Source organism: Ochotona curzoniae, unplaced genomic scaffold, assembly GCF_017591425.1.
Source record: "Ochotona curzoniae isolate NIBS_2020 unplaced genomic scaffold, NIBS_Ocur_1.0 patch423, whole genome shotgun sequence".
NCBI lineage: Eukaryota > Metazoa > Chordata > Mammalia > Lagomorpha > Ochotonidae > Ochotona > Ochotona curzoniae.
Window position 1 is genome coordinate 720,000 of NW_024466999.1, and position 22,769 is coordinate 742,768.

The following is a 22,769-nucleotide window of genomic DNA, read 5'->3' on the forward strand; positions in this document are numbered from 1 at the left end:
AAGGCGGGGACTTCAACCACTGTGCCACCGCGCCGGGCCCTTAGGTATTTTTTAAATTTGTTTTGTATGTATGTGAAAGAGTCACAGAAAGTGGGAGGGAGGGAGGGAGAGAGAAAGAGAGAGAGAGGTTCCATATGTTGATTCACTCCAGAGTGGCCACAACAGGTGTGGCTGTGTCAGTTTGAAGCCAGGAGCTCACATAAATGCGGGGTCCAAGCTCTTTGGCCAACGTCTGCTACTTTCCCAAGCACATGAGCAAGAATCTAGGTCAGAGGTGAAGCAGCCAGGACTTGGACCGGTGCCCACTTGGGATGCCGGTTTAACAGACACTGCTGATGTGGCCACCTCTCCAGGACATATTTTCTCATAATAAGACAGACACCCAGCACCAAGGATTTCTTATTGAGAGTACACAACACTGTGCAGGAGGCTTGCCAATAAAGATAGCTGAAACTTAGAACAAGATCCTGAAGAAGCATCTAGAACAGAGTTACACATGCACAGAGCATTTGGGGAACATAGGAATGATTCATAGATACCTACAGTGCACCATCAGTTGAGTCTACATTGTGACACCCACCTGCGCCCCAGGAAAACCGAATGTCCACTGGTTTCTTCAGTAGAGCATCACAATTAGAAGAAAGTGAAAAAAGAGGCAGGGGGCAGCATGCGACATGAAGAGTGAAATAGATTCAAAACATAATAAAAAAGACAGCAAATGGCAGCAGGTCATTAAGAGTTAGGATGTTAGTAGGTTAGAACGTGGGAAAATTGGAGCCTTTACATAATGCAGGAGGCACTGCTCAGGAAAAAAAACTGTGCAGTTGTTTGAGTCATTGCAGATGGCGTTATAGGAATAGCACAGGGCAGATGAGGCCCGGCAGTGCAGGGGCTGCTTGTGCATCCTATGGCCCTCAGCAGAGTGTGGCCCTCAGCCCGAGCTCCAGCTCCACTCTGGGAATATGTACTCTGAGAGGTGGTGTCAGGTGGCTGGAGATGGTGATGGCTCTGGTGCTGGGATCCCTGTCACCCATGTTGGATGCTCAGTGTCCAGTGAGTCAACCCACTCAGCACACTGAAAACAGGTAAAAAATGAGGCCTCTATGCTGAACAGGTGCTGATGTGTTTCCCATCATGCACCCTAAATGTTGGGTGCCACAGTAAGCGAAACAACATTCATGCTATATTAGTAATGGGTGAGCTGAATGAGATCACGTGGAGGACACGGGCAGCTTCTACACAGGTGCTGCTGGTACCCAGGATGGCAGCATCTGCACATGTCAACATGGTAGTCCTGGACTCCAGGATTACCCAGGAAATACCTGCTGCTTACAAAGCTGGCTCCAGTCCTGTGCCTTTTGAATGAGCAGATAAAAGATCACAGACACACCCCAAGAGCCTTGCACGCATGGTCTGAGCTTTTGATAACCAGGCCAGGCATGTAGGGTGCCATCACTTTCATCCTAGATGACTGTCCTGCCAACCGCCATTGCTCAGTGCCTGTGGTGACAATGATCCCTGGCATCTCAGACAGGCCCTAGAATTGGAACCTGGACCTTCTCTAGCACATGATTCAGTTACCTTGCAAAGGCCCAATAGATGAGGGTGGGCACAGACAGGTAATGCTGAGACAGGTTCATTACTACCCTTGGTCTGACAACCACAAGCACAGGATAAAAGTAGCCTCAATATCACCCCTGAACCTGTCCCAAAGCTAGTTCAGGGGAAGACTCCACTCAGACCCTCCCGTTGGGCTCACTCCTCACTCTCTCTCAGTGGGAGAGGACCAGGCTCTCCCACCCTGGGGGCACTGTCCCTGTGCCCTCACCCTTCGCCAGCACTTCCAGGCACTGGCACTCACACTTTTTGGGATTTAACTGTCCATCAGAACTGTGTCCCTGTGGCTGTCTGTGGGAGCCTCATCCTGGCACGGCATGAGGAACAGCAGGAGTGCATCAACCACTGTGCCAAACCAGACACACATTTGGTGCAGCCCCATGGTCTGAGGCAGATCCGTGTATGTGGCACCCCTGTGTGACCCAGAGGTTGACTTCCAGTGCTTCAGGGACAGAGCTCATTATCACCTAGGCCAGAGTTTAATCTGGGCAGGAAATGGGTGGGACTGGCCGTTGGGTGGAGCAAGATCTCACAGGAGATCAAGATACAGCTGAGAGGGAAGAGGTCAGTGTGGGATCAGGGTTGGGCTACCGCCCCTCTCTTCTGGCTTTCCAGTATCGTCCTTTTAGTCCTGAAGCTGTGGCCAACTGCAGTGTGAGCATGCACAATAAACATCGATAGGATGTGCACAGACAACTCAGAAGGGCTTCACTGAGGAGCACGAGGGTAAAATCCGCACAAACACAGCAGTGGACCCAGGATTTTTATCTGGGTGAAGTGGAGGCCCCTGAGCCAATGATGGGAGGTGTGACTGTTTCAATCCTGAAAGTTTCAGGTTCCTCATTGGTGCTCCGTGTTTCTGGGCCCTTCCCCTGAGAGCCTCCACCCTCCCCACTCTCTTCCCTATGGCCCTTCCCTGCCTGGTGCTGGTGGAACCCAGTGTTTCCTGTGTCCCCACTCCTCTCTGATACCAGTTCTTTTTGCCCCTTGACAAGGAAGCCTGCTGGTCATGCCAGGCAAGGGAGCCCAACAGACACAGCTGAGCTGGGAGCCCTGCCTTGTGAGTCCATCCCTTCCTGAGGCAGTCTATCTAACCCACCATGCCCAGATGCATGTGTGTCTCATCACGATCAGGAAGGAGACATTTTCATGGTCCAGAAGTGCAGCTCCATGAGAAGGGGCTGTAAAAACCCCAGCAAGCATCCCATAGGTGCAGTGGGCTAAAGGAGGACACACATACAAACTATGTCCCTGGAAAGGAAGAGTGTTCAAAAAAAAGTCTCAACATAGCAAGCCAAGCAGGAAGTGGGCAGATCGTGGTAGGCCTTTTTCATGGTGGCTAAGATGCGAGAAGGATGACTATGACCCATGTTTTAGTACCTTCGTTGGCCTCCACACTCTGATTCCTAGTCCTAGCTTCCTGCTAGGCAACAGAGATGGTTCACCCACAGGGGAGACCTGGATGGAGTTCACAGCTCAGCTTTGGCGTCCAGGCTTCTGGACACACGTAGGAAATGACTCAGAGGATGAGAACTCTTGTTCTCTGTATTCGTCTTTCTCTTCACATCTCAAATGGATAGATTTTTTTTTTTTAATAGTGAAATGATCTGAATAAGTATTTTCAATAACACAATATACAGAAGGCTAAAATATCTAATATATGCATATGTGTCTGTTTAAAGATTTATTTTACTTGAAAGGCAGAGTTAGAGAGGGAGTGGAAGACAGGGAATTAGAGTGTGGCACGGTTACCCAGATGAGTATTTCTCAGCTGTAAGGAATGGGAGCTTTTATTTGTGGTAACATGCAGGGAATGGGAAGGGGCCACGCATGGCAGCTGGAGAGCACTAGGACACAGAGGCTCCCAGTGCCCAGGTACTCTGTGGACCGCTTAAAGACCTGAGGTCATAGGGTGTGCTGTGACAGGGATGGGGGCTCTGATACCCAGGGCAACCTCAACCACCAAAGCAGCTCCCAATGAGTGGGGAGGAACTAGGGCTAGGAGTGGAGGAGAGAGAGAGTGGAAGAGGAGGTAAGAAGGGCAGAGTGGCCTCGGGCCAGTGGGAGATGTGAAAGCTGGGCATGAGCCAGTGTGATGCCATATGGGGCAATGTTGAGAAAATATGGTGCAGGGCACCCAAGGCAGGCTGGGCAGGGAGCTCTGGGGAGTAGGTCCTTCACAAGGGTGGCCTGAGGAGCCAGAAGGCAGGTGAGTGACAGCCTGTGTGTGGAGCCAGGGTCACCCATCTAGACATGGGAAGCTATAACTCCACGTGCTGCTTTGGCTCAGCCCCCATCAATTCCTGCATCTTCTTGGGCAGGGTCTGCATCCAGAACTGGCGCCTGTGGGCCTTCAGGGCCTGGCCCACTGCAGGCTGTGTGCTCAGCTGCAGGTACTGCTCCTCCTGGTCCAAGACAGGCCAGTGTGGCAGGCCCTCGCCATTGGGGTTCCTGCAGAAGAGAGGTCAGGAAGTGGGAATCAGGGGTCTCTGAGGCCTTAAGCCCTGAGTGCCCTAGCTAGGGCTAGGCCAGCTTGCCATCAAGACCAGGAGTGATGGGAGTGGACTGCAGTTACAGGAGAGCTGCCAACTCCCTCTGGTGTCAATCCACATGCACATCTGACAGGCAAGACTGTGGTATCCTCACTCCTAAGGGAAAACTAATGACAGCTCTTGGCCAGGTCCAGACAAGGGTGGGAGTGGATGCGGAGAGTATCCCTAATCAAAAGGACCTTTGTGTGTGGCACTTGGGGATGCTGCAAGGAAGGGTGCTGTCATGTGACTAAGGACACTGGCTACTGTTGAGGTCCCCACAGGGGAGGGTCCCACCGCTCTGGGGACATAAGGATGTAGGGTAGGGCGTCTCACCCAGTGCGAGCAAAGTTGGCCCAGTACTTCATCATCCTTCTGCTCAGCAGCTCCTCCTCCTCAGTGAAAGTCACTGCAGCAGGGAAGGACACAGGATCAGCTCAGGCAGATGCAGGCCCGCTGCCTCATCTTGACCACGTTCACCAGCCCAGACCCGCTGCTCCACCTTGACCACACTTGCCACAAAATGGAGCTTGGTCGGCTTTCCCTTTGCTAAACTCCATGTCTAAACCTGGTCTCAAGGTCATCTGCCATTGGTCTCTTACTGGAACAGTAATGTTTCATCTTTATGATCTTGGGGGATCACTCAGGGGACAGCTCTGCAGCCAGGACAGACACTCATCACAGGGCCAGGCAGAGGAGGAGGGAGCCAGGTCTGGAGCACTCACAGTGCAGTCCTGGCTCAGCCCTGGGAACCATGAGACTTGGGATGCTTGACCACATCTGAGTCTCAGCCCTACAGTGTTCTGAGCCAAGTGCTGCATCCCCGTGCTGAGGAAAGAGTTAGCCTCACCTTTTGTCACAAAGGAAATGGATCTGAAGAGAAAGGCAACTTCATCACCGTGGTCTGCCCTCACGTGGGGTGGCCGTAAGTCCTTCATGAAGCTGGGTGAATGCTGGAACTCATAGAAGTAGACAGGGGCATGGGAACCTGGGTGACAGGTGTACAGGGTGACATGTATTTCTCATTTTCTGAATCTCTTGCACTACTCGAGAGGACTGCAGAGTGATGCCTACTGGGCCTGATCTGGGCACTGCTGGCAGAGTCCCGGGGTTGCAGGGTTGTGATTAGTGTCTAAATTGGGTTTTGGCCTTGTACTTTGTAGCTATGATGTCTTGACACAACACAGCTGCCTGACTCATACACCCTTCCCTGTCCTCATCCTGTTACCTCTGTCACTTGGTAGAAATGCCTGTCTCTCGAATTAGCCAAATGGATCTTATGCCGATGGACCTAGTCATGCATGGAAGGGACTGCGCACAGGACCCACAGGTGTACTCACACTGAAAATGTGCAACATGGAGAGCAGGCATCACGAAGACAGCGTCAGCCATCATCTCCTGGAACTGACCCATGAGGGTTTTGGGATCCTCATTGTCCCCCATATACTCGTCCACCAACTTTTGTCCAGAAGGCAGCATCTAGCCCGGGAGACAGGGACAGAGTCAGGGAGGCAGGCTGCCAGGGAGAGAAGCAACTGACAAACATCCTGGATAAAGGCAAGCAATGGGGCAAAGGAACAGTATTGGGGCCACCCCATCCCCAAGCACATACTCTGTCAGTTAAACTTCATTTGCATGAGTCCATATGGGGCAGAAGCTGTTTGCAGGAATGCCAGGGGTCTTACCCATTGCTCAGATGTCTGATGTATTAGTGTCTCCATGGCTGCCCTGTCCATTTCCTTCTGTGCGTCTCCAAAACCCATGAGCTAAGATGTAAACAGAATGACTCAAGTTGCGGGTGGTTGGTCCAGGAACTCTGACACTCTGAGGTCTGCCTGTGAGTGGGATCCCAGGAATTCACCCTGGGCTCACCTTGGGGATGATCCAGCCACATTCATCGTTGTTGACACCGATGATGCTGGGAATGGATTGGAAGTCAGCAGAGGCCAACAGCTCATAGGGGTGTCTGGGCAGGAAGACGCCATCCACCACCGCGGAAATCATCTTGAAGGCCTAGCAACAGCGGAGGCCAAACACAAAATTTGTGGTTCAGACTTTTCCTTGAGACTCTTGACTATGCCTTGTCCATCCCAGCAAGCACATTATACTTCTCCACTCCATGGGGTCTGATTCATGGTTAACAGGATTTGGTCACCCATGTACATTGAGGGCTATGTGGGCAGGAAGGCATGGACCTGAGCTCGTGGCCCAGGGACTTTGAAGAGCAACAGAACCAATCACCCTTTTATCCCAGTGAACAGGTCCCACCTTGGAAATCTCCAGCATCTCCTCTTCACTCTTGGCCCTCAAGCAGCCCACCAGGGTCTCAGAGTCCACCTGGGCACAGCCAGACAGGTTGGCCACCACCTGGGAAGGGAGCACATGGGCACTGGACAACCATGTGGGAGAGGAGAAGGAGGATGCCCAAGTCCAAGAAGGAGGCAGAAGCAGAGTCTCATGGGCACATGGCTGTGGCATGGATACTCCTTAGTCCTCCCTCCCTGACTTAGAGCATCTCAGCTTCAGTGATCTGCACCTGCTTAGCTGGCTGCAGACAAGATAGGCCTTCGAGGTTCTGCTTTGCAGGTCCCAGGACGGTCTCAGACTCTACTGAGGCACAGGTATGTGGGTTGTGACCCCTGAGCCTCTCAGCCATTGCTGGGTTGGTCAGTACTGAGTCACCTGATGCTTCAGGTGTCCCACTCAACAGAGACACTAGCAGAGGCCTCAAGAGAGGAGACAATGGCTATAGATCTGGGCTGGGCCACTGGGGGACACTTACAATGGGGATTGTCTCAGATGAGCTGGAGATGAAGCCAGGCATCACAGCCACCCCACTCTGCATGATGGCTCCATGGAAGAGTCCTTGGGACAGGGGCGACAGCACGAGCGAGGACACGCTTATGCCTCCTGCAGACTCGCCAAATATGGTGACCCTGTCAGGGTTGCCTCCAAAGTGGGCGATGTTCTGCTGCACCCAGCGCAGTGCAGCCACTTGGTCCAGGTAGCCCCAGTTGCCACTGGCATGCTGATCTCCGGTACTGCGAAGTAGGCAGGGACAGGGATGGCAGGGCTGTGCCAGGGCTGCTCCTCCCTCAGCACTTAGCCCAGGCTCAGACTCACCTGAAGAATCCCAGGATGCCCAGGCGGTACTGGATGGTGACCACCACCACGTCCTCAAAGGCTGCCAGGGCAGAGCCGTCATATATGGATGCCATGCCTGCAACCAGCCCACCCCCGTGGATCCACACCATCACCTAGGGAAGTCAATACTGATTCCATTAGGCTCCTTGCAACCTGAATCACACTTTGAAACCATCTCCTCTAACCCATGCTCTGGCTTGTGCAGAGTCCCATACAGCCAGACACTTGTCAAGACTACAGGATCCTGGCCATGAGTTGGCGACTCAGGTATGAACAGGCAGCCCAGGCCTGCCGTCTTGTGTCCTACACCATTTTCAGTGCTTGGCTCTGTCAGCCTCAGTACCTGCAGAGTGGAGTAAAGGAAAAGGGTGTCTCTGAGGCTTTCAAAAGGATGCTAATCAAAGTGGTCTCCTTTCACATGGACTGAGTCTGTAGTGACATTCAAGCCAGCTCTCAGTCACCTGAGTATATCTTAAGGACAGGAGGATGCTGTAGGTGTTCTGGGCCCACCAGGACCCACACAGTTTGACCTCTGGCAGTAAGCAGGTCTCAGGGACCCCATGCCCAGCCCTCCTCTGCCCTCCCCAGGGAAGAGGCACTTCCTAGACCTCACAGAGAACAGCCTCTCACCAGAATCCATCACATGTAATTCCACAGTCACCATATACTTTCCTATCAGCAGCGGGGGATGTCCTCCCACACCCAGCTGCCCCTGGTCTCCCACTCACAGGCAGCCTGGAGCCCTCACGGGCATGTGCAGGTGTGTAGACGCTGAGGTACAGGCAGTCCTCGGACATGGGGGACAATGAAACGTTCAGAATATTCAGTGCTAGCACAGCAAGGTCCTGTGGACACCTAGGACCACCCAAGGCAGACATTAGTGCAAGATCCATGCAATGACCTAAATCTGAGCCTAGGTCTAGACTTGCCCCTGATTCTTTCTTATACCCTTCCCTCTTGCACCCCAGCTCACTCATGTATCTACCGTAACATCACTAACAACCCAATACAGGTCTGAAACTGAAGGGAAGCTGGGATGGCACCAACTTCCAGGGATCACCCAGGCAGGTGTAGGCCAGAGATAGCACACCTGACTCTCAGGCTCTATGTGGGAAGTCTTGCCTATAGGTACTAACCTCAATGTTCAGTGTCCCTCTGCATAGTTAGGCCCGGAGGATGGGGCTACCCACACACATGTGCTGGGTATGTGAATGCCTGTTGCTTCCCCAGGAAAGCAATGCGATGGCCCACGTCCTGGTAGCTTTATCATTCCCGACAGCCCCCAGCTGTGATACATATTTGTCCCTTGGCTATTGTCCTTGGCCTGTGGTTTAGCTCAGTATTGTGCCAGCCACCACCGGTGCTCAACTCAGCAACCTGCAGGACTGGCTGATTGAGCCAAGGACTCCTACAAGCTTGGAGGAGCCAACTTGGGGAGCTCACGCAGGACAGCGCCCCCTCACCAGGGCAGCACAGGAATGGGTTAGAAGCTGAACTTGGGAAGCTGGGTCTCTGCCTCCATTTTTCAGCACCTGGAGCTAAAGGCCTCAGAGTCCCAAGTCCTGAGTCAAGAGCCTGGCAGGAGCCTGATAAGAACCCAGTGGAAGTGTTGCTAAGGGAGTCCATAGTACACTAGGGCTGTCAACTGTGAGCTGTGGATGGAAGGGCAGTGCTGGGTCAGCGCTCAAAGATTCCCATGCCCACCCCAGACCTTTTGCTACCTGGGTGGGCCCCTGGGAGAGCTTACATGGCTGGGTGGGAGGTGCCATCCCTCACTCCACTCCAAGCTTCGGCAGGTTCAGGAGGTGCAAAGCGCAGCGGCCCCAGAGGTGGCTTGGCAAAGGGAATGCCCAGGAAGGTGTGGACGCCCACATCGGCGCCTTCCACGTGGACCAGGCTCCCCCGCACCTGCCCAGAACGTGTGGTCCTGATGGGGCTTGTGGAGTCCTGGCCTGTGGGCAGAGAGGTGTGATCATGGAGGGTTCATCCTAACTGTGTCACACCCCCACCTCCTTCTGCTGGTGTAGCCACCCTTGAAGGATGCATTTTTTGTCACATGAAGTAAGACATTCAACCACAATTTTCCTATTGGGAGTACATCATACTGCAAAGCAACCTTGTCAATAAAGGAGGCTGAAACCTAACATTAAAACCTGATGAAGCCTCTAGAATCAAGCTACAAATGCACAGAGCATATGGGACACAGAGGAATGATTCAAACAGATATTTGTGAGCACCATCAAGTAGAATCTGCATGGTGTCACTCTCCCAAAAGAAAACCAGAAGCTCAGTGATTCTTTAATACAGCAACACAAGAAAAAATGAAAAAGATATCTAGGGGCAGGAGGGGTGTGAAGACTGAAAGAGACTCAAAACCCAATAACAACCACAACAAATGGCACCAGATCATCAAGAGTGTAGGTCAAATGTGGGGAAATTGGAACCTTCACATAGTGTGGATGACCAGGGAATATGGCGTAACTGCTCTGGAAACCAATCGGACAGTCCTTTGAGGCATTACAACCCCCAAACCTGAGAGCATAGGCAAACACAGTCACACACCCAAGTGCTTGGGTCCCTGTCACCTGCATGAAAGACCCAGGAGCAATTCCAGCCTCCTGGCTTCAGCCTGGCCCAGCCCCAGCTGTTAAAGTCACTTGGGGAATGACCAGTGAATGAAAAATCTGTCTCTCTGTCACTCTACCTTTCAAATAAATATAATAAATCTTAAACAAAGTAAAACGAAGAAATCTTTCAGCTGCATAAACCGTGACTCATGCTGAAAGAGGAACCTTCTATTTAACGGCCAAAGAAGTCCCAACAAGAGGAGGCTTGGTGACCCCGGTCAGGAAGTTCAGGCTTGACACCAGGGGGAAGCTTGTGACCTTGATGTGAAGGCCAAGGCTGAGTGTTCACCTGGACTCTTTTGAGAAAGATGTGGGTGCTGTGTCTGAGCCCTGGGCACCTTGCAGATCCCTGTAGAAGAGTTGGGACTGGGTAGGACCAGAGTGTGTGACCACAGTGCACTCCTATTGGCTTGTCAATGCCTGAGCAAAGTGCAAGAGCACAGGCTCAGTAGTCACTAAGTGAACCCATTTTGCTGACTGAAAAGATGCAGAGGATGGCCCAGGTGAACATTGCCGACGTGTTTCCATCATGCACCCTCAACACCAGTTGCCATAGCAGGTGAAACAACACTCATGCTGTATTAGTGACAGGTGAGCTGGAGCTGGATGAGATCACATGCAGGGCACGGGCAGCTTCTAGCAGGTTCTGCAGCTGGTACCCAGGATGGCAGCATCTGCAGATGTCAGCACTGTGGCCCTAGACTCCTGGGATGCCCAGGGTCACTGTGTCCTTTCTGAGAGGAGAACCTGCCCCACACATTGTTTTAATGGGAGCCATCCAGTGTGAAGCTGATCCTTCTGTCTAGAATGTCCTATTCACCTGGGAGAGACCAAGCAAGGGCAGGGAAGGAGGGAGGGATCCTGCCAGGTGAGCCCCGGAAGAAGCAGGACTGTGGACTGCTGTTGGCATGTTGGATTGGGCAATGGTAGGGGCAGAGTCCTGAGTCCTTGATTATTTTTTTACTTCCTTATAGATCTATTTATGCTTTCAAAGGCTAAGTATCTGAGAGAGAGAAACAGAGTTGTGTCCTGGTTGCTCTCCAAACATCCCCAACAGCCATGGCTGGGTTAGTCCTAAGCCAAGAACTTTGAAATCTGTCTGTGTCTCCCATGTGGTGTCTGGGCCCAAGCACTGGCACCATATTTCACTGCTTTCCCAGGCACATTAGCAGAGAGAGCTGGATTGGAAGTTGAGCAGACTGACCTGGAATCAACACCCACATTAGATGCAGTGCTACAACTGTGATTTAACCTGCTGCTCTAGAAGGTTGGCTCCAGTCCTGAGCCTTCTAATGAGTACATAAAGGATCAAGGACACACCCCAGGAGCCTGGCACGCATGGCCTGGCTTTCGATAACAAGGCCAGGCATGTAAGGTACCAACACCTACGCCAGAGAAGCTGGCCTGCCAAAGGCTGCTGCTTAGTGCCTGGAGTGGCAGGGGACCCTAGTGTCTCAGAAGTGCCCTAGGATTGGCACCTGAGGCTTCTGTAGTTACCAGATCCAGCTACCTAGCAGGGGAAACCTAGATGAGAGGCTGGATGGGGACTGAAAGGCAGGTTCTTTGACTGGCAGGCAGCATTAGCACAGCCACAATCATAGGAAGCAAACGACCTCATTCGTGCCCTTGCACCTGTCCCAAGTCTGACCCCGACCAGCTCCACTCAGAGCCTCCAGCTGGGCTCACCCCTCTCTGTCTTTGGGGCAGCCACCACTCTTTCCTACCTTGAATGCTCTCAATTCTCACTGGATCCCTCCGGATGCCACCGCTTCCAGATGCTGGCCCTCCCACTGACTCAAGCTCTAACTGCAGAATTGACCCAGGTCCCTTTGGGAGTCTCACCTTGTCCTGGGACGAGGAACAGCAGGAGTCCGCAGGCCATGGTACCTATCCACGCACACATCTGGTACAGCCCCATTGTCTTAGGCAGGTCCGCTTGTATGCGTAGCTGTATGTCTCAGAGGCTGCCACAGGCAGTTCCAGGACAGAGCAGGGTGTAGTTCAGGCTGGAGTTTGACCTGAGCAGGGAGAGGATGGGTGGAGCAAGAGGATCTTACAGAGGAGTAGGACCCAGCTGAACAGGTGGATGTCATTGTGGGCCTAGGGCTGGGATTACCTCTTCTCTCTCCTAGCTTTCCAGTATTGTTCTCTCAGTCCTGGAGTTATGGCCAACTGCAGTTTTGGCATACACTACAAGCAGCCGTGACTGTGATTGCACAACCCAGAAGGCCCTCTCTGAAGAGTCACGAGGTTAATACCACAAAAGGAGAATTGTCTTAGGGCTTTTATTAATTACATTGTACTACTAATTACATTTAATTAATTACATTGTGTTGTTAATTGCATTTTATTAATTACATTGTATTATGTGACACAGTTTCATAGGCTCTGGGATTCCCCCAACCACTCCCCCTACCCTCCCCGTCTTAGGGTTTTAACTGGGTGGAGGGGAGGCCCCAAGCTAAGGCTGGGAGCTGTGACTGTCCCAATCCAAGAAGCTCCAGGTTCCTCACTGGTACTCCCTGGGTTCCTGGGTCCTTCCCCTGGGAGCCTCTGCCCTCCCTGCCCTACTCCCTGTGCCCCTTTCCTGCCTGGTGCTGGTGGAACCCAGTGTTTCCCGTGTCCCCACCTCACTCTAAAACCACTTCTTTTCTCCCCTTGACAAGGATGCCTGCTGGTTGTGCTAGGAAGGGGAACTCAACAGACACAGCTGAACAGGGAGCGTTGCCCCGTGAGTCCACTTCTTCCCTAGTTACTCTGTCTAACACAACCATGCCCAGATACACATGTGCCTCATCAGGATCAGGAAGGAGATGCTTTTATGGAACCAGAGAGTGCAGCTCCATGTGGGAGGGTATGTACAACCCCCAGAAAACGTCCCACAGGTGCAACAAGCTGCAAGGAGAAAACACATTTAGATTGTGTACCTGGCAAAATACAATGTCCAGAATAAAGTTTTGACACAGCAAGCCATGAAGAAAGTGGACAGCTCATTCATTGTAGGCCTTTGCCTCGGTTGCTTAGATGCAGGGAGGATGAGTATGTGCCATATTCTAGTGCTTGTTTTGGCCCCATGCTCTTATTCCTAGTCCTAGCTCCCTGCAAAGGTGATGGAGATGATTCAGATGACTTGGTCACAGTCATCCACGTGAGACACCTGCATGAGTTGTGGCTCCTGCTTTGGTGCCCAGGCCTCCGGACTGTGTGGAAAGAGACTCAGAGGATGAGAGATCTCACTCCCTCTATTCGTCTTTCTCTCCTTGACTCTACCTTTCAAATAGATAGTTTTTTTTAATAGCCAAATGATCTGAATAAATATCCCCAATAACAATATACAGAAGGCCAAAAAATATATTCTATATATTGTATATGTTTAAAGATTTTTTTTTAATATTGAAAGACAGAGTTACAGAGAGAGGGATGAAGAGACAGAAAAAGAGATGTTGCATCTGTTGTTTTTTTTCTACGGACGGTCACAGTGGCCAGGGCTAAGCCATACTGAAAACAGGTCGAAGGCAGCAGCCAGGAGCTTCTTCTGGATCTCTCACATGGGTGCAGGGGGCCAAAGTTTGGATCATCTTCTGCTGCTTTCCCAGACTAATCAGTAGGCAATTGGATCAGCTATGGAGCAGGCAGGAATAGAACCAGTGCCCCTACAGGACAGCATGCCTCTGTGCTGGGCAACAACAAATATATTTAAAATGTGCTCAATATCACTAATTATTAGTGCTATTAAAATAATTACAGCTTTTCTGATAAAAGAGAAAACTTGTCAATACTGGCAGGGATATGAAGAAAAGAGGATACTTCTAAGCTGTGAAATGGGATGTGACATAGTAGAGATCTCATGGGAAACTCTATAGAAGTTCCTCCAAAGCTGAAATTAGGGCCAGCATTACAGTGTAGTGGGCAAAACACTGGCTGCAACATGACCTTCTGATGAGTGTTAGTCCTGTCCCTGCTGTTCACCTTCAAATCCAACTCCTGGTAATGGCTCAAGAGAAGCAGCTGAAGCAGGGTACAAGTATTTTGTACCCTGGTACCCAGGTGGAAACCACATGCAGTTCCTGGCTTTGAGGTGGCTCATATTATGTGATAGTTGAAATTCTCTAGGGAGTCAACCGGTAGATGGAATGTTCTCTCTCCCTGTATTTACAACTCTAATCTTCAAATCAATAAACATAGGATCTTTAAGGAGTGAAATTAAAACTATGATAATATCAAAAATTCCTATTTCTGGGTATAAATACAAAAACAAAAGGTGTATCTGCACCCTGTGTTTATTGCAACAAATGTTCTGATACCTGAGCCCTGCAACCCACCATGTACATGAGCGTGTGGCATGGTTACCTGGATGAGTATTTCTCAGCTGAAGGAATGGGAGCCTTTATTTATGGTAACACAGAGGGAATGGAAAGAGGCCAGTGATGGCAGCCTGAGGGCACCAGAACATGGCGGCGGCTCTGGTGCCCAGGTCCGCTAGGGTCACTGATAGGGGTGAACTCACAGGGCATGTTAGGAAGAGGAGGAGGAAGTCTTCTTACACCTAGTGGTGGGCAACAACCCCCAAAGCAGCTCACATTGAGTGGGGAGGGTCTGGGTTTGGGAGGATAGGAAACTCAGGATGAGAAAGTATTGGAGGAAGAGGTGAGGAGTGTAGGAGGGGCTAGAGACAAGGGAGATGAGGAAGGTGGGCATAACTTTTATGGGGGCAGTGTTGAGTGCACCTAGTGCAAGACACTCAGGGAAGGATGGACAGGGGGTCCCAGTAGTTCCTCCACAAGGGTGTGCCAAGTGGATGAGGGCAGGTGAAGGACAATCCTTAGTAGAGCCAGGGTCCCCCTTCCTGACGCAGGCCGCTACAGCTCCACGTGCTTCTGCTCAGTCCCCATCAACTCCTGCATCTTCTCGGGCAGAGTCTGCATCCAGAACCGGTGCCTGTGGGCCTTCAGGGCCCGGCCCACCACAGGCTGCGTGCTCAGCTGCAGGTACTTTTCCTCCTGGTCCAAGATGGGCCAGTGTGGCAGACCTTCGCCATTGGGGTTCCTGCAGACAAGAGGTCAGGAAGGTGGGACCATGAGGACTCTGAGCAGCCTCCCTGGGGTTGGGCCAGGTCAGGGTGGTGGGGAATGGTTGCAGGTGCAGGAGAGCTGCTTCCTTCCCTGGTGTCATATGGGGACCTGCCAATCCAGGTTATGGTGTCTCACACTCCACTGTGGAGCCTCTGAGGGCGACAGCTGATGGGCACATGCAGATCTGCCCTGTATGGATAGATAGAGTGTCCCTGGTCCCTACTACCCCTGTGTGTGCCACTGAGTCCTGAAACTTGGGAGGGAGCTGTCATGTGACGAAGGACATTGGACTGCTATGGTTCCCACAGGGGAGGATCCCATGGCCCTGAGGAAGTAGGGGTAGTTGGAACAACCCACCCGGTGCGAGCAAAGTTGGCCCAGTACTTCATCATCCTCCTGCTCAGCAGCTCCTCCTCCTCAGTGAGAGTCACTGCAGCAGAGAAAGACATAGAGTCAAGTCAGGCAGATGCAGGCCTGCTGCCTATTCCTGTTCACATTTGCCAGCCCAGGCCTTTTGCCCCACCATGACTACACATGCCAGCCCAGGCCCAGTGCCCCACTTTGACCTCATTTGCCATCCTAGGGTTGGTTCTCTGACCTCCCCACAGTTTCTGGGGGGCAAGTCTCATTTTCTCACCGGACACCAGCTCATCGTGGCTCAGAAATGGCATCTTTTTGACTGGCAAACAAACACGCCTTTGACATAGGAGCCCCTGCTGCCAGGCCAGACAGCCAATGCCAGGGCGGGTAGTGGGTATAGGCTGATCTTGGCTGCGACTTTATAACTCCTCTTTTGCCCCTACATCCAAGTCCTGCCTCTAGGGGAACCCACCTCCACTTCTCACAAAAGGGAGTCCGAAGACAAAGGCAATCTCATCCCCATGGTCTGCCTTCACGTGGGGTGGCTTCTTGTCTTTCAGGAAGCTGGGCCGCTGCTGGAACTCGTAGAGGTAGACGGGGGCGCGGCTTCCTGGAGGGTCAGATGGTGGCTGAGTTTTTCAGGAGGGGAGTGGTTTCAGCCCCTCAAGCTTTCCGGCCTGAGTCATGACTAAGTGCACCACAGCTGGGATCTGGAGTCTGGATGGTGGCGGTGGGGCGTGGTACAGTGCAGCCTCCAGAAGGGAGCAAGGGCAGTGGGGACCTCCTGAATGGAGTCATGACTGGGGACTTCCCAGCTGAGCAGCTTCATTTACCACAATTTACACAATATAAAATAGGGGAGGTGTCTGTCCTGAGATTTGAGATAGACTAGGTGGGGCTATTACGAGTTCTGGTCCCCAGGGACCGTGGAAAGAAGGCACAGGCGGGTGGGCATTTGATGCAATGGCTAAGATGTCACCTGGACACCTGCTTCTTATTCCAGCTCCTACCAATGTGTGAGAAGAGGCGACAGATCCTTGTCCCCCTGCTCCCACCATGGGGGAGATCCAGGTTGAGTTCTGGACTCCTGGGTTTGGCCCAGGCCAGCCCTGGCCACTGCAGGCACTTAGGGGAGTGAAGGAGTGGGTAGAGGATCTTGGTGCATCTATTTTTTCAGAGTATATCTCTACCATTCCAATATATCCCTGATGACTTTAGAAAGATGTGGGAAGGACCTGGACAGGGTAGATTTCTGGGCCCCATGGTTCTGAGCCCCTCCCTTGACTGTCAGAGCTCAGTCACAGGTGAACTCACGGTGCACATGTGCGACATGGAGTGCAGGCATCACGAAGAGGGCATCAGCCATCATCTCCTGGAACCCAGCCTGGAGAGTTCGGGGGTCCTCACTGTCCCCCATATATTCCTCCATCAACAGGTCCCCAGACTCAGGGGGCAACATCTAGCCCAGGTGATGGATAGAGAGGTGAGTTAGGTTAATTCCAGGGCAATGTGGAAATGAGACCCAAGGAATGGGAAAAGAGCCAAGCTCTGGGATGCCCCACCCCCAGGCAAACACACAGATGCACACCCCATAGCTTTTGCTCTTGGAGCCCCTGTCTGAGCAGGACTCTGGGGGCTGGGCTCCTGAGGGACTAGAAGGGAGCCACATCTCCATGGTGGAGGGGCTCAGGAGCCTCACCATCTGGGCTGAAGATTTCTGCAGAGCAGCACGCATGTCCTCTCTGTCCATTTCCTTCTGAGTGTTTGCAGTGCTCATGCCCTGGGTGGCAAGGAGTGAGTCTCATTGGGGCTGGGTGAGATGGGTGGCAGTATGTAAGCCTGGAGCTACAGAGTCCCTGATATTTCTCCCCCACCAACCAATGAACTCCTGAGTCACCTAACCGCATGCAGCCCAGCCTCACCCTGGGGAGGAGCCAGCCGTATTCATCGTTGTTGACACCAATGATGCTAGGGACAGGTTGGAAGTCAGCAGAGGCCAGCAGCTCCTGGGGATGCCTGGGCAGGAAGATGCCATCCACCACGCCTGGGATGATTCTGAAGGTCTGAGGAGGCAGGTGAGACCAGGGAGCCAGTCAGATCCCTGGCCTCTTCTGACACCTTCTGGCTTAGGCCTGTGTGTCCACACTCTCCCCAGGAGGTGCCATGACTGACTTGCCTCCAGGACAACAAGGACAGCTAGATGTGGAGACAACATGGCTGACTTGGGGATCAGGAAGGGCACCTGAACCCCTGACTCCATGCTCCTCCAGACTGTAGTGGATTGTCCTGACCTTGGTGATGGCCAGCATCTCCTCTTCGCTCTTGCCCCGTAAGCAGGCCACAAAGCCCTTGGAGTTCACCGGATCACAGGCAGACAGATTGGCCACCAGCTGGAAAGGGACCACACAGGAACCATCTAAACAACCCAGGCAGAGTGAAGAGTTGGCCCAAAGTTTGGGCTGGAGTTAAGGGTGCCTCAGTCTCAGATCCACTGTATAGATCATTGCTGTGAAATGGTCCGACTACAGTGCACTTGGGGGGTTCAGCCAAAATGGTCAGTGCATCTGCTGGGAGGATTCTTCCCAGCAAGGGATCCCCAATACAGCAGCTTAACAGGTTACAGAATCACTCTAATCTCTACTAAAGCACTGGTATGTGAATTCTGACCCTTGAATTCCTAAGCCATCCCCTGAGTGGGCAATGCCAGGGCACCTGATGGTCCACATGTGCCCACTCAACAAAGACACTGGCAGAGGCCTCAAGAAAGGGGACAATGGCTGTAGGTCTGGGCTGGGCCTTTAGGGGACACTTACCATGGAGACCGTCTCAGATGAGCTGGAGATGAGGCCAGGCAGCACTGCCACACCACTCTCCATGATGGCTCCATGGAAGAGTCCTTGCGACATGGGTGATAACACATGTGAGGACACGCTGGTGCCTCCTGCAGACTCGCCAAATATGGTGACCCGGTCAGGGTTGCCTCCAAAGTGGGCGATGTTCTGCTGCACCCAGCGCAGTGCAGCCACTTGGTCCAGGTAGCCCCAGTTGCCACTGGCATGCTGATCTCCAGTGCTGAGAAGTAACAGGGACAGGGATGGCAGGGCTGTGCCAGGGCTGCTCCTCCCTTAGTGCCCGGCCCAGGCCCAGACTCACCTGAAGAATCCCAGGACGCCCAGGCGGTACTGGATGGTGACCACCACCACATCCTCAAAGGCTGCCAGGGCAGAGCCGTCGTACATGGAAGCCATGCCTACAGCCAGAGCACCCCCATGGATCCACACCATCACCTGGGGACATCAGGTTCAATGCCAAGAGGGTCCTCTAAGCCCAATCTCACCAAGATAAGCCACTGCTTGATTCTGTGCACCTGCTCATGCAGGAAGAACTCCAACTCCAGCAGACTGTGGACCTGGATCCAATTCTCTCAGAAGCACCAGGCCATTCACACTTTGGGGTCCCCTCCCCTACTACTAAACTCTTGCTTCTTTACTTCCAGGGCAAAAAAGTATGCCTTCCTAGTTATTGTACTTGGGTTGCAATCCATCATTGTCTTCAGCATAAACAGTTCACAGCCAAAGGAGTGGGGTGACCCGAAGCATAGTACTTGGGCACCCAAGTGACTCTATTGGCCACGATTTGTTCAGTTAGTCCTGGGTCCATCACAGGGCCATGCTCAGGGGTCAGCTTCCCACTGAATAAAAGAAACATTCCTTGGACCTGACACTGAGAGGCCACAATGAAGCGAGGTCTGGGCTAACCTTGACATTTCTAATTTTCTTGCCAAAGCTCATGTCCTTTCCTTCTCTCCTCCTTCCCATCATCCCATCCACCCAATGACTTCGGGTTGTCACTCACAGGCAGGCTGGAGCCCTCACGGGCATGGGCAGGTGTGTAAACATTGAGGTATAGGCAGTCCTCAGACGTGGGGGAGGGAGGCAAGCTTATGTCAAAGAGGTTCTCCATCACTGCACTCATTACAGCCACATCCTGTAGACACCTGGTGGTTGCCATGACAATAGTCAGTCCGGGGCTTCTTCATGTGGTCACATTCACTGCAACATCCCAGTACGACTTCATCCAGGAACAGGGGAGCAGCCCAAGCATGTAGACGCCATTTTTCCAGGAAGGGAGGTGTCACAGGCCTCATCCTAATTCTAGACTCTCAGGGAACCTCATCACTCCCTTCCTATCAAGTTGTAAAGATATGACAAGTTCCTTGTCAGTTGGTTTGGTGTCCATGGCTATTTGGTCCCCTGGGAGACCCAGCTGGTGCTCTTCTCAGGGACAAACAGAATCCGCTCTTACATCACTGACTCCTATAAGCTTTACGAAGCCAACCTGACTCTCACTTGGAGAGTATGCCCCCTGGTGGAATGTTGGAGTCAGCTTTTCTCTCTTGTCCCTGAGTTGACGTCCTGGGTTCTGAGCTGGGAGCTCCAAATGCCACCACATCCTCCTGAGCCTCAGCAGGCTCATAAGAAATGCACATGGGAACCCCCCCCCCCTTACACCCACCTGGCTGGGGCTTAGGAAATTGATCAGGACAGGACACCTGTGGCTGTCTCAGAGCTCTCAGACCTTCCCCATTCCTCCCCTTACCCTGTGGGTTCAGAGGTTCGCTGGGACCTGGAAGAGCTTACACGGCAGGGTGGGAGGTGCCATCTCTCACTCCACTCCAAGCTTCAGCAGGCTCAGGAGGTGCAAAGCGCAGTGGTCCCAGAGGTGGTTTGGCAAAGGGAATGCCCAGGAAAGTGTGGACACCCACGTTGGTGCCTTTTACATGCACAAGACTTCCCCGCACCTGCCCGGAGTTTGTGGTCCTAATAGGGTTGGTAGAGTCCTGGCCTGTGGGCAGAGAAGTATGATCATGAATGGGCTGCCTGCAAGCTAACCTCCCCCTGGTTCCATACTGCAGGTGTGACCTTCTCTCCAAGATGTATTTTGTCACATGAGGAGAAATACCCAACAACATAGATTTTTCTATTGGAAACATATGGCACAGCAAAACAGACCTGTCAATAAAGGAAACTGAAACCTAGAATTGGAAGCTCATAAAGTCTCTAGAATAGAGTTACAAATGCACAGAACACATGGGGGACAGAGGAACAGTTCAAAGATACTCCAGGGGTACCATCAGTAAAACTCACATGGTGTCTCAAGGAAAACCAGAAGTCCACTGGGTACTTTAATGGGGTAGCACAATTAGAAGAAAATGAAAAGAGAGCAGGAGTAGGAGGTGGCATGAAGAGTGAAAAAGACTCAAAACACAATAAAAATGACAACAAATGGCACCAGGTTATCAAGAGTATAGGTCAAAATGTGGGGAAACTGGAAAATGATCTAACTGCTCTGGGAACCAACTGGGAAGTTCTTTGAGTCATTACAGGTGGCATTGTCAGTGGTTGCAACCCTAGGTATCAGCCCCCAAAAGCTGAAAGCACAGACAGGGCAGATGAGGCCCTGCAGTGAAGGGGCTGCCTGGGCAGCCTGCATCCTTCAGCAGAGTGCCTGTGTCCAAGCTCCAGCTCCACTCTGGGGTATGCACTCCAGCAGGTGACAGCAAGTGATGAGAGGAGGTGATGGCTCCGGTGCTGGGATCCCTGTCACCCATGGGGGAGGCTCAGTATCTAGGGAGTCAACCCACTCAGCACATTGAAAACAGGCAGAAAACGTGGCCTCTATGCTGAACAGGTGCTGACATGCTTCCCATCATGCACCATAAACACAGAGTACCAGAGCAGGTGAAACAACGTTCATGCTGTATTAGTGATGGGTGAGTTGGAGCTGAATGAGATCACATGGAAGATATGGGTGGCTTCTACACAGGTGCTGCTGGTACCCAGGATGGCAGCATCTGCACATGTCAACATGGTAGTCCTGGACTCCAGGATTACCCAGGAAATACCTGCTGCTTACAAAGCTGGCTCCAGTCCTGCGCCTTTTGAATGAGCAGATAAAAGATCACAGACACACCCCAAGAGCCTTGCACGCATGGTCTGAGCTTTTGATAACCAGGCCAGGCATGTAGGGTACCATCACCTTCGCCCTAGAGGGCTATGCTGCCAACCGCCATTGCTCAGTGCCTGAAGTGACAGCGGCCCCTGGTGTCTCAGAAGGTACCTAGGATTGGCACCTAGGTCTTCTATAGTCCCCAGATCCAGTTACCTCAAAAGAACCCACTAGATGAGGCATGGGGGCAGGCAGGAGCAGGGAAGCAGGTTCAATATAAGCCTTGGTCTGATAGCCACAAGCACAGGAAGGAAGTGACCTCAAATCCAACCCCTACATTTGTCCCAAGGCTCAGCCCAACTATCTTCACTCATGCTTCTCTCTGGGACAGCTACCACTCTTTCCCACTCTGGGTTCAAAGACCCCACACTCTCAACCCTTGGTGGCTCCCACCATCTCCCTGATGCAGGCCTTCCTGCTAACTTGGGCTCTAACCACCCACCACACCCGTGTTGCTGTGGCTGCCCATGGGAGCCTCACCATTGCTGGGGACTAGAAGCAGCAGGAGCCCACAGGCCATGATGCCGAGTCTTGCGCACAGCCGGTGCAGCCCCATGGTCTGAAGCAGGTCTGAGTGTGAGCTGCAGTCATGTGCTCCAGAGGCTGTCCTGGGTGCTCTGGGGGTGGAGCTGGTTGTCACCCAGGCCAGAGTTCAGCCTGGGCAGGGAGTGGGCGGGGAGGCGTTTGGGGTGGAGCAAAGGGATCTCTCAGGAGAGCATGACTGAACTGAACAGATTAAAGTCAGTACGGGCCAAGAGCCGGGGTTACCCCTCCTCTCTCCCTGCTGTCTAGGATCCTCCTGTCAGTCCTGGAGTCATGGCCAACTGCAGTGTCAGGATAGACAACAAGCAGCCATGGGCTGTAATAGGACAACAATAATGAGGAAAGTGATTAAAATCCCCACAAATGGAGAATTGGGCTCAGTTTTCAGCTGGCTGGAAGGGAGGCTCCCGTGCAAACCCCAGCAAGCACCCCATAGGTACAATGAGCCAGAAGGAGGACACACAATCAGATTGTGCACCTGGCAGAGAAGAGTGTCCAGAATACAGCAGGCTCAATTCAACAAGCCATGTAGGAAATGGACAGATCACAGTGGGCCTTGGTGGGGGCTAAGATTCAAGGAAGATGACTCTGTCCAATATTCTAGAGCCTTCGTTTACCCCACACCCTGATTCCTAGTCCTAGCTTCCTGCTAGGCAATGGAAATGGTTCAAATAATTGGGTCCCAGCTATCCACATATGAGAACTTCGTGGAGTCGCGGCTCCAAGCTTTGGTGTCCAGGCCTCCGGGCACACATAGCAAGTGACTCAGGATGAGAGCTCTTGCTCCCTCTATTTGTCTTTCTTTTCCTGGCTTTACCTCTCAAACAGATTGTCAAGTAGTATGAATTAATATTTTCAATAACACA

At 52.3% G+C, this 22,769-nt stretch overlaps 2 protein-coding genes across 4 annotated transcripts in view; both read right to left on the reverse strand.

Moving 5' to 3' along the window:
- LOC121167746 (cocaine esterase-like) overlaps window positions 1–12,097 on the reverse strand; it is a 35,920-nt gene extending 23,823 nt beyond the window's left edge. The window contains exons 1-12 of one of the 3 annotated variants that reach the window (XM_040997331.1): window positions 11,762–12,074; window positions 9,040–9,244; window positions 8,021–8,147; window positions 7,272–7,405; window positions 6,931–7,189; window positions 6,417–6,515; window positions 6,021–6,161; window positions 5,834–5,914; window positions 5,489–5,627; window positions 4,999–5,136; window positions 4,485–4,557; window positions 3,507–4,068 (exon numbers count right to left, since the gene is read on the reverse strand). In XM_040997331.1, coding sequence (XP_040853265.1) covers window positions 3,879–4,068; window positions 4,485–4,557; window positions 4,999–5,136; window positions 5,489–5,627; window positions 5,834–5,914; window positions 6,021–6,161; window positions 6,417–6,515; window positions 6,931–7,189; window positions 7,272–7,405; window positions 8,021–8,147; window positions 9,040–9,244; window positions 11,762–11,837 — 1,662 coding nt within the window. In that variant the 5' untranslated portion in view covers window positions 11,838–12,074 and the 3' untranslated portion in view covers window positions 3,507–3,878. Of the gene's footprint in view, window positions 1–3,506; window positions 4,069–4,484; window positions 4,558–4,998; window positions 5,137–5,488; window positions 5,628–5,833; window positions 5,915–6,020; window positions 6,162–6,416; window positions 6,516–6,930; window positions 7,190–7,271; window positions 7,406–8,020; window positions 8,148–9,039; window positions 9,245–11,761 lie in introns of those variants that run through there. The other 2 variants (XM_040997330.1, XM_040997332.1) reach the window with 2 other exon arrangements.
- Window positions 12,098–14,284: 2,187 nt separating this feature from the next.
- LOC121167748 (cocaine esterase-like) lies at window positions 14,285–21,916 on the reverse strand. Its single transcript, XM_040997334.1, has 12 exons — window positions 21,841–21,916; window positions 19,992–20,196; window positions 19,207–19,348; window positions 18,505–18,638; window positions 18,165–18,423; window positions 17,643–17,741; window positions 17,274–17,414; window positions 17,051–17,131; window positions 16,666–16,810; window positions 15,824–15,961; window positions 15,349–15,421; window positions 14,285–14,965 (listed from the first exon to the last, which is right to left on the reverse strand). Exons 1-12 carry the CDS (start codon window positions 21,914–21,916, stop codon window positions 14,779–14,781), a joined length of 1,680 nt encoding a protein of 559 aa, XP_040853268.1. The 3' UTR covers window positions 14,285–14,778.
- Window positions 21,917–22,769: the final 853 nt, after the last annotated feature.

Excerpts from the sequence above, each read along its gene's own strand:
- LOC121167748 (XM_040997334.1), bottom strand. The coding sequence starts at position 21,916 with ATGGGGCTGCACCGGCTGTGCGCAAGACTCGGCATCATGGCCTGTGGG. Across the intron at positions 17,415-17,642 it reads AGATGCTGGCCATCACCAAG|ACCTTCAGAATCATCCCAGG; the intron begins GTCAGGACAATC and ends CTGCCTCCTCAG. Across the intron at positions 15,422-15,823 it reads CCCTTTTGTGAGAAGTGGAG|TGACTCTCACTGAGGAGGAG; the intron begins GTGGGTTCCCCT and ends TCTCTGCTGCAG.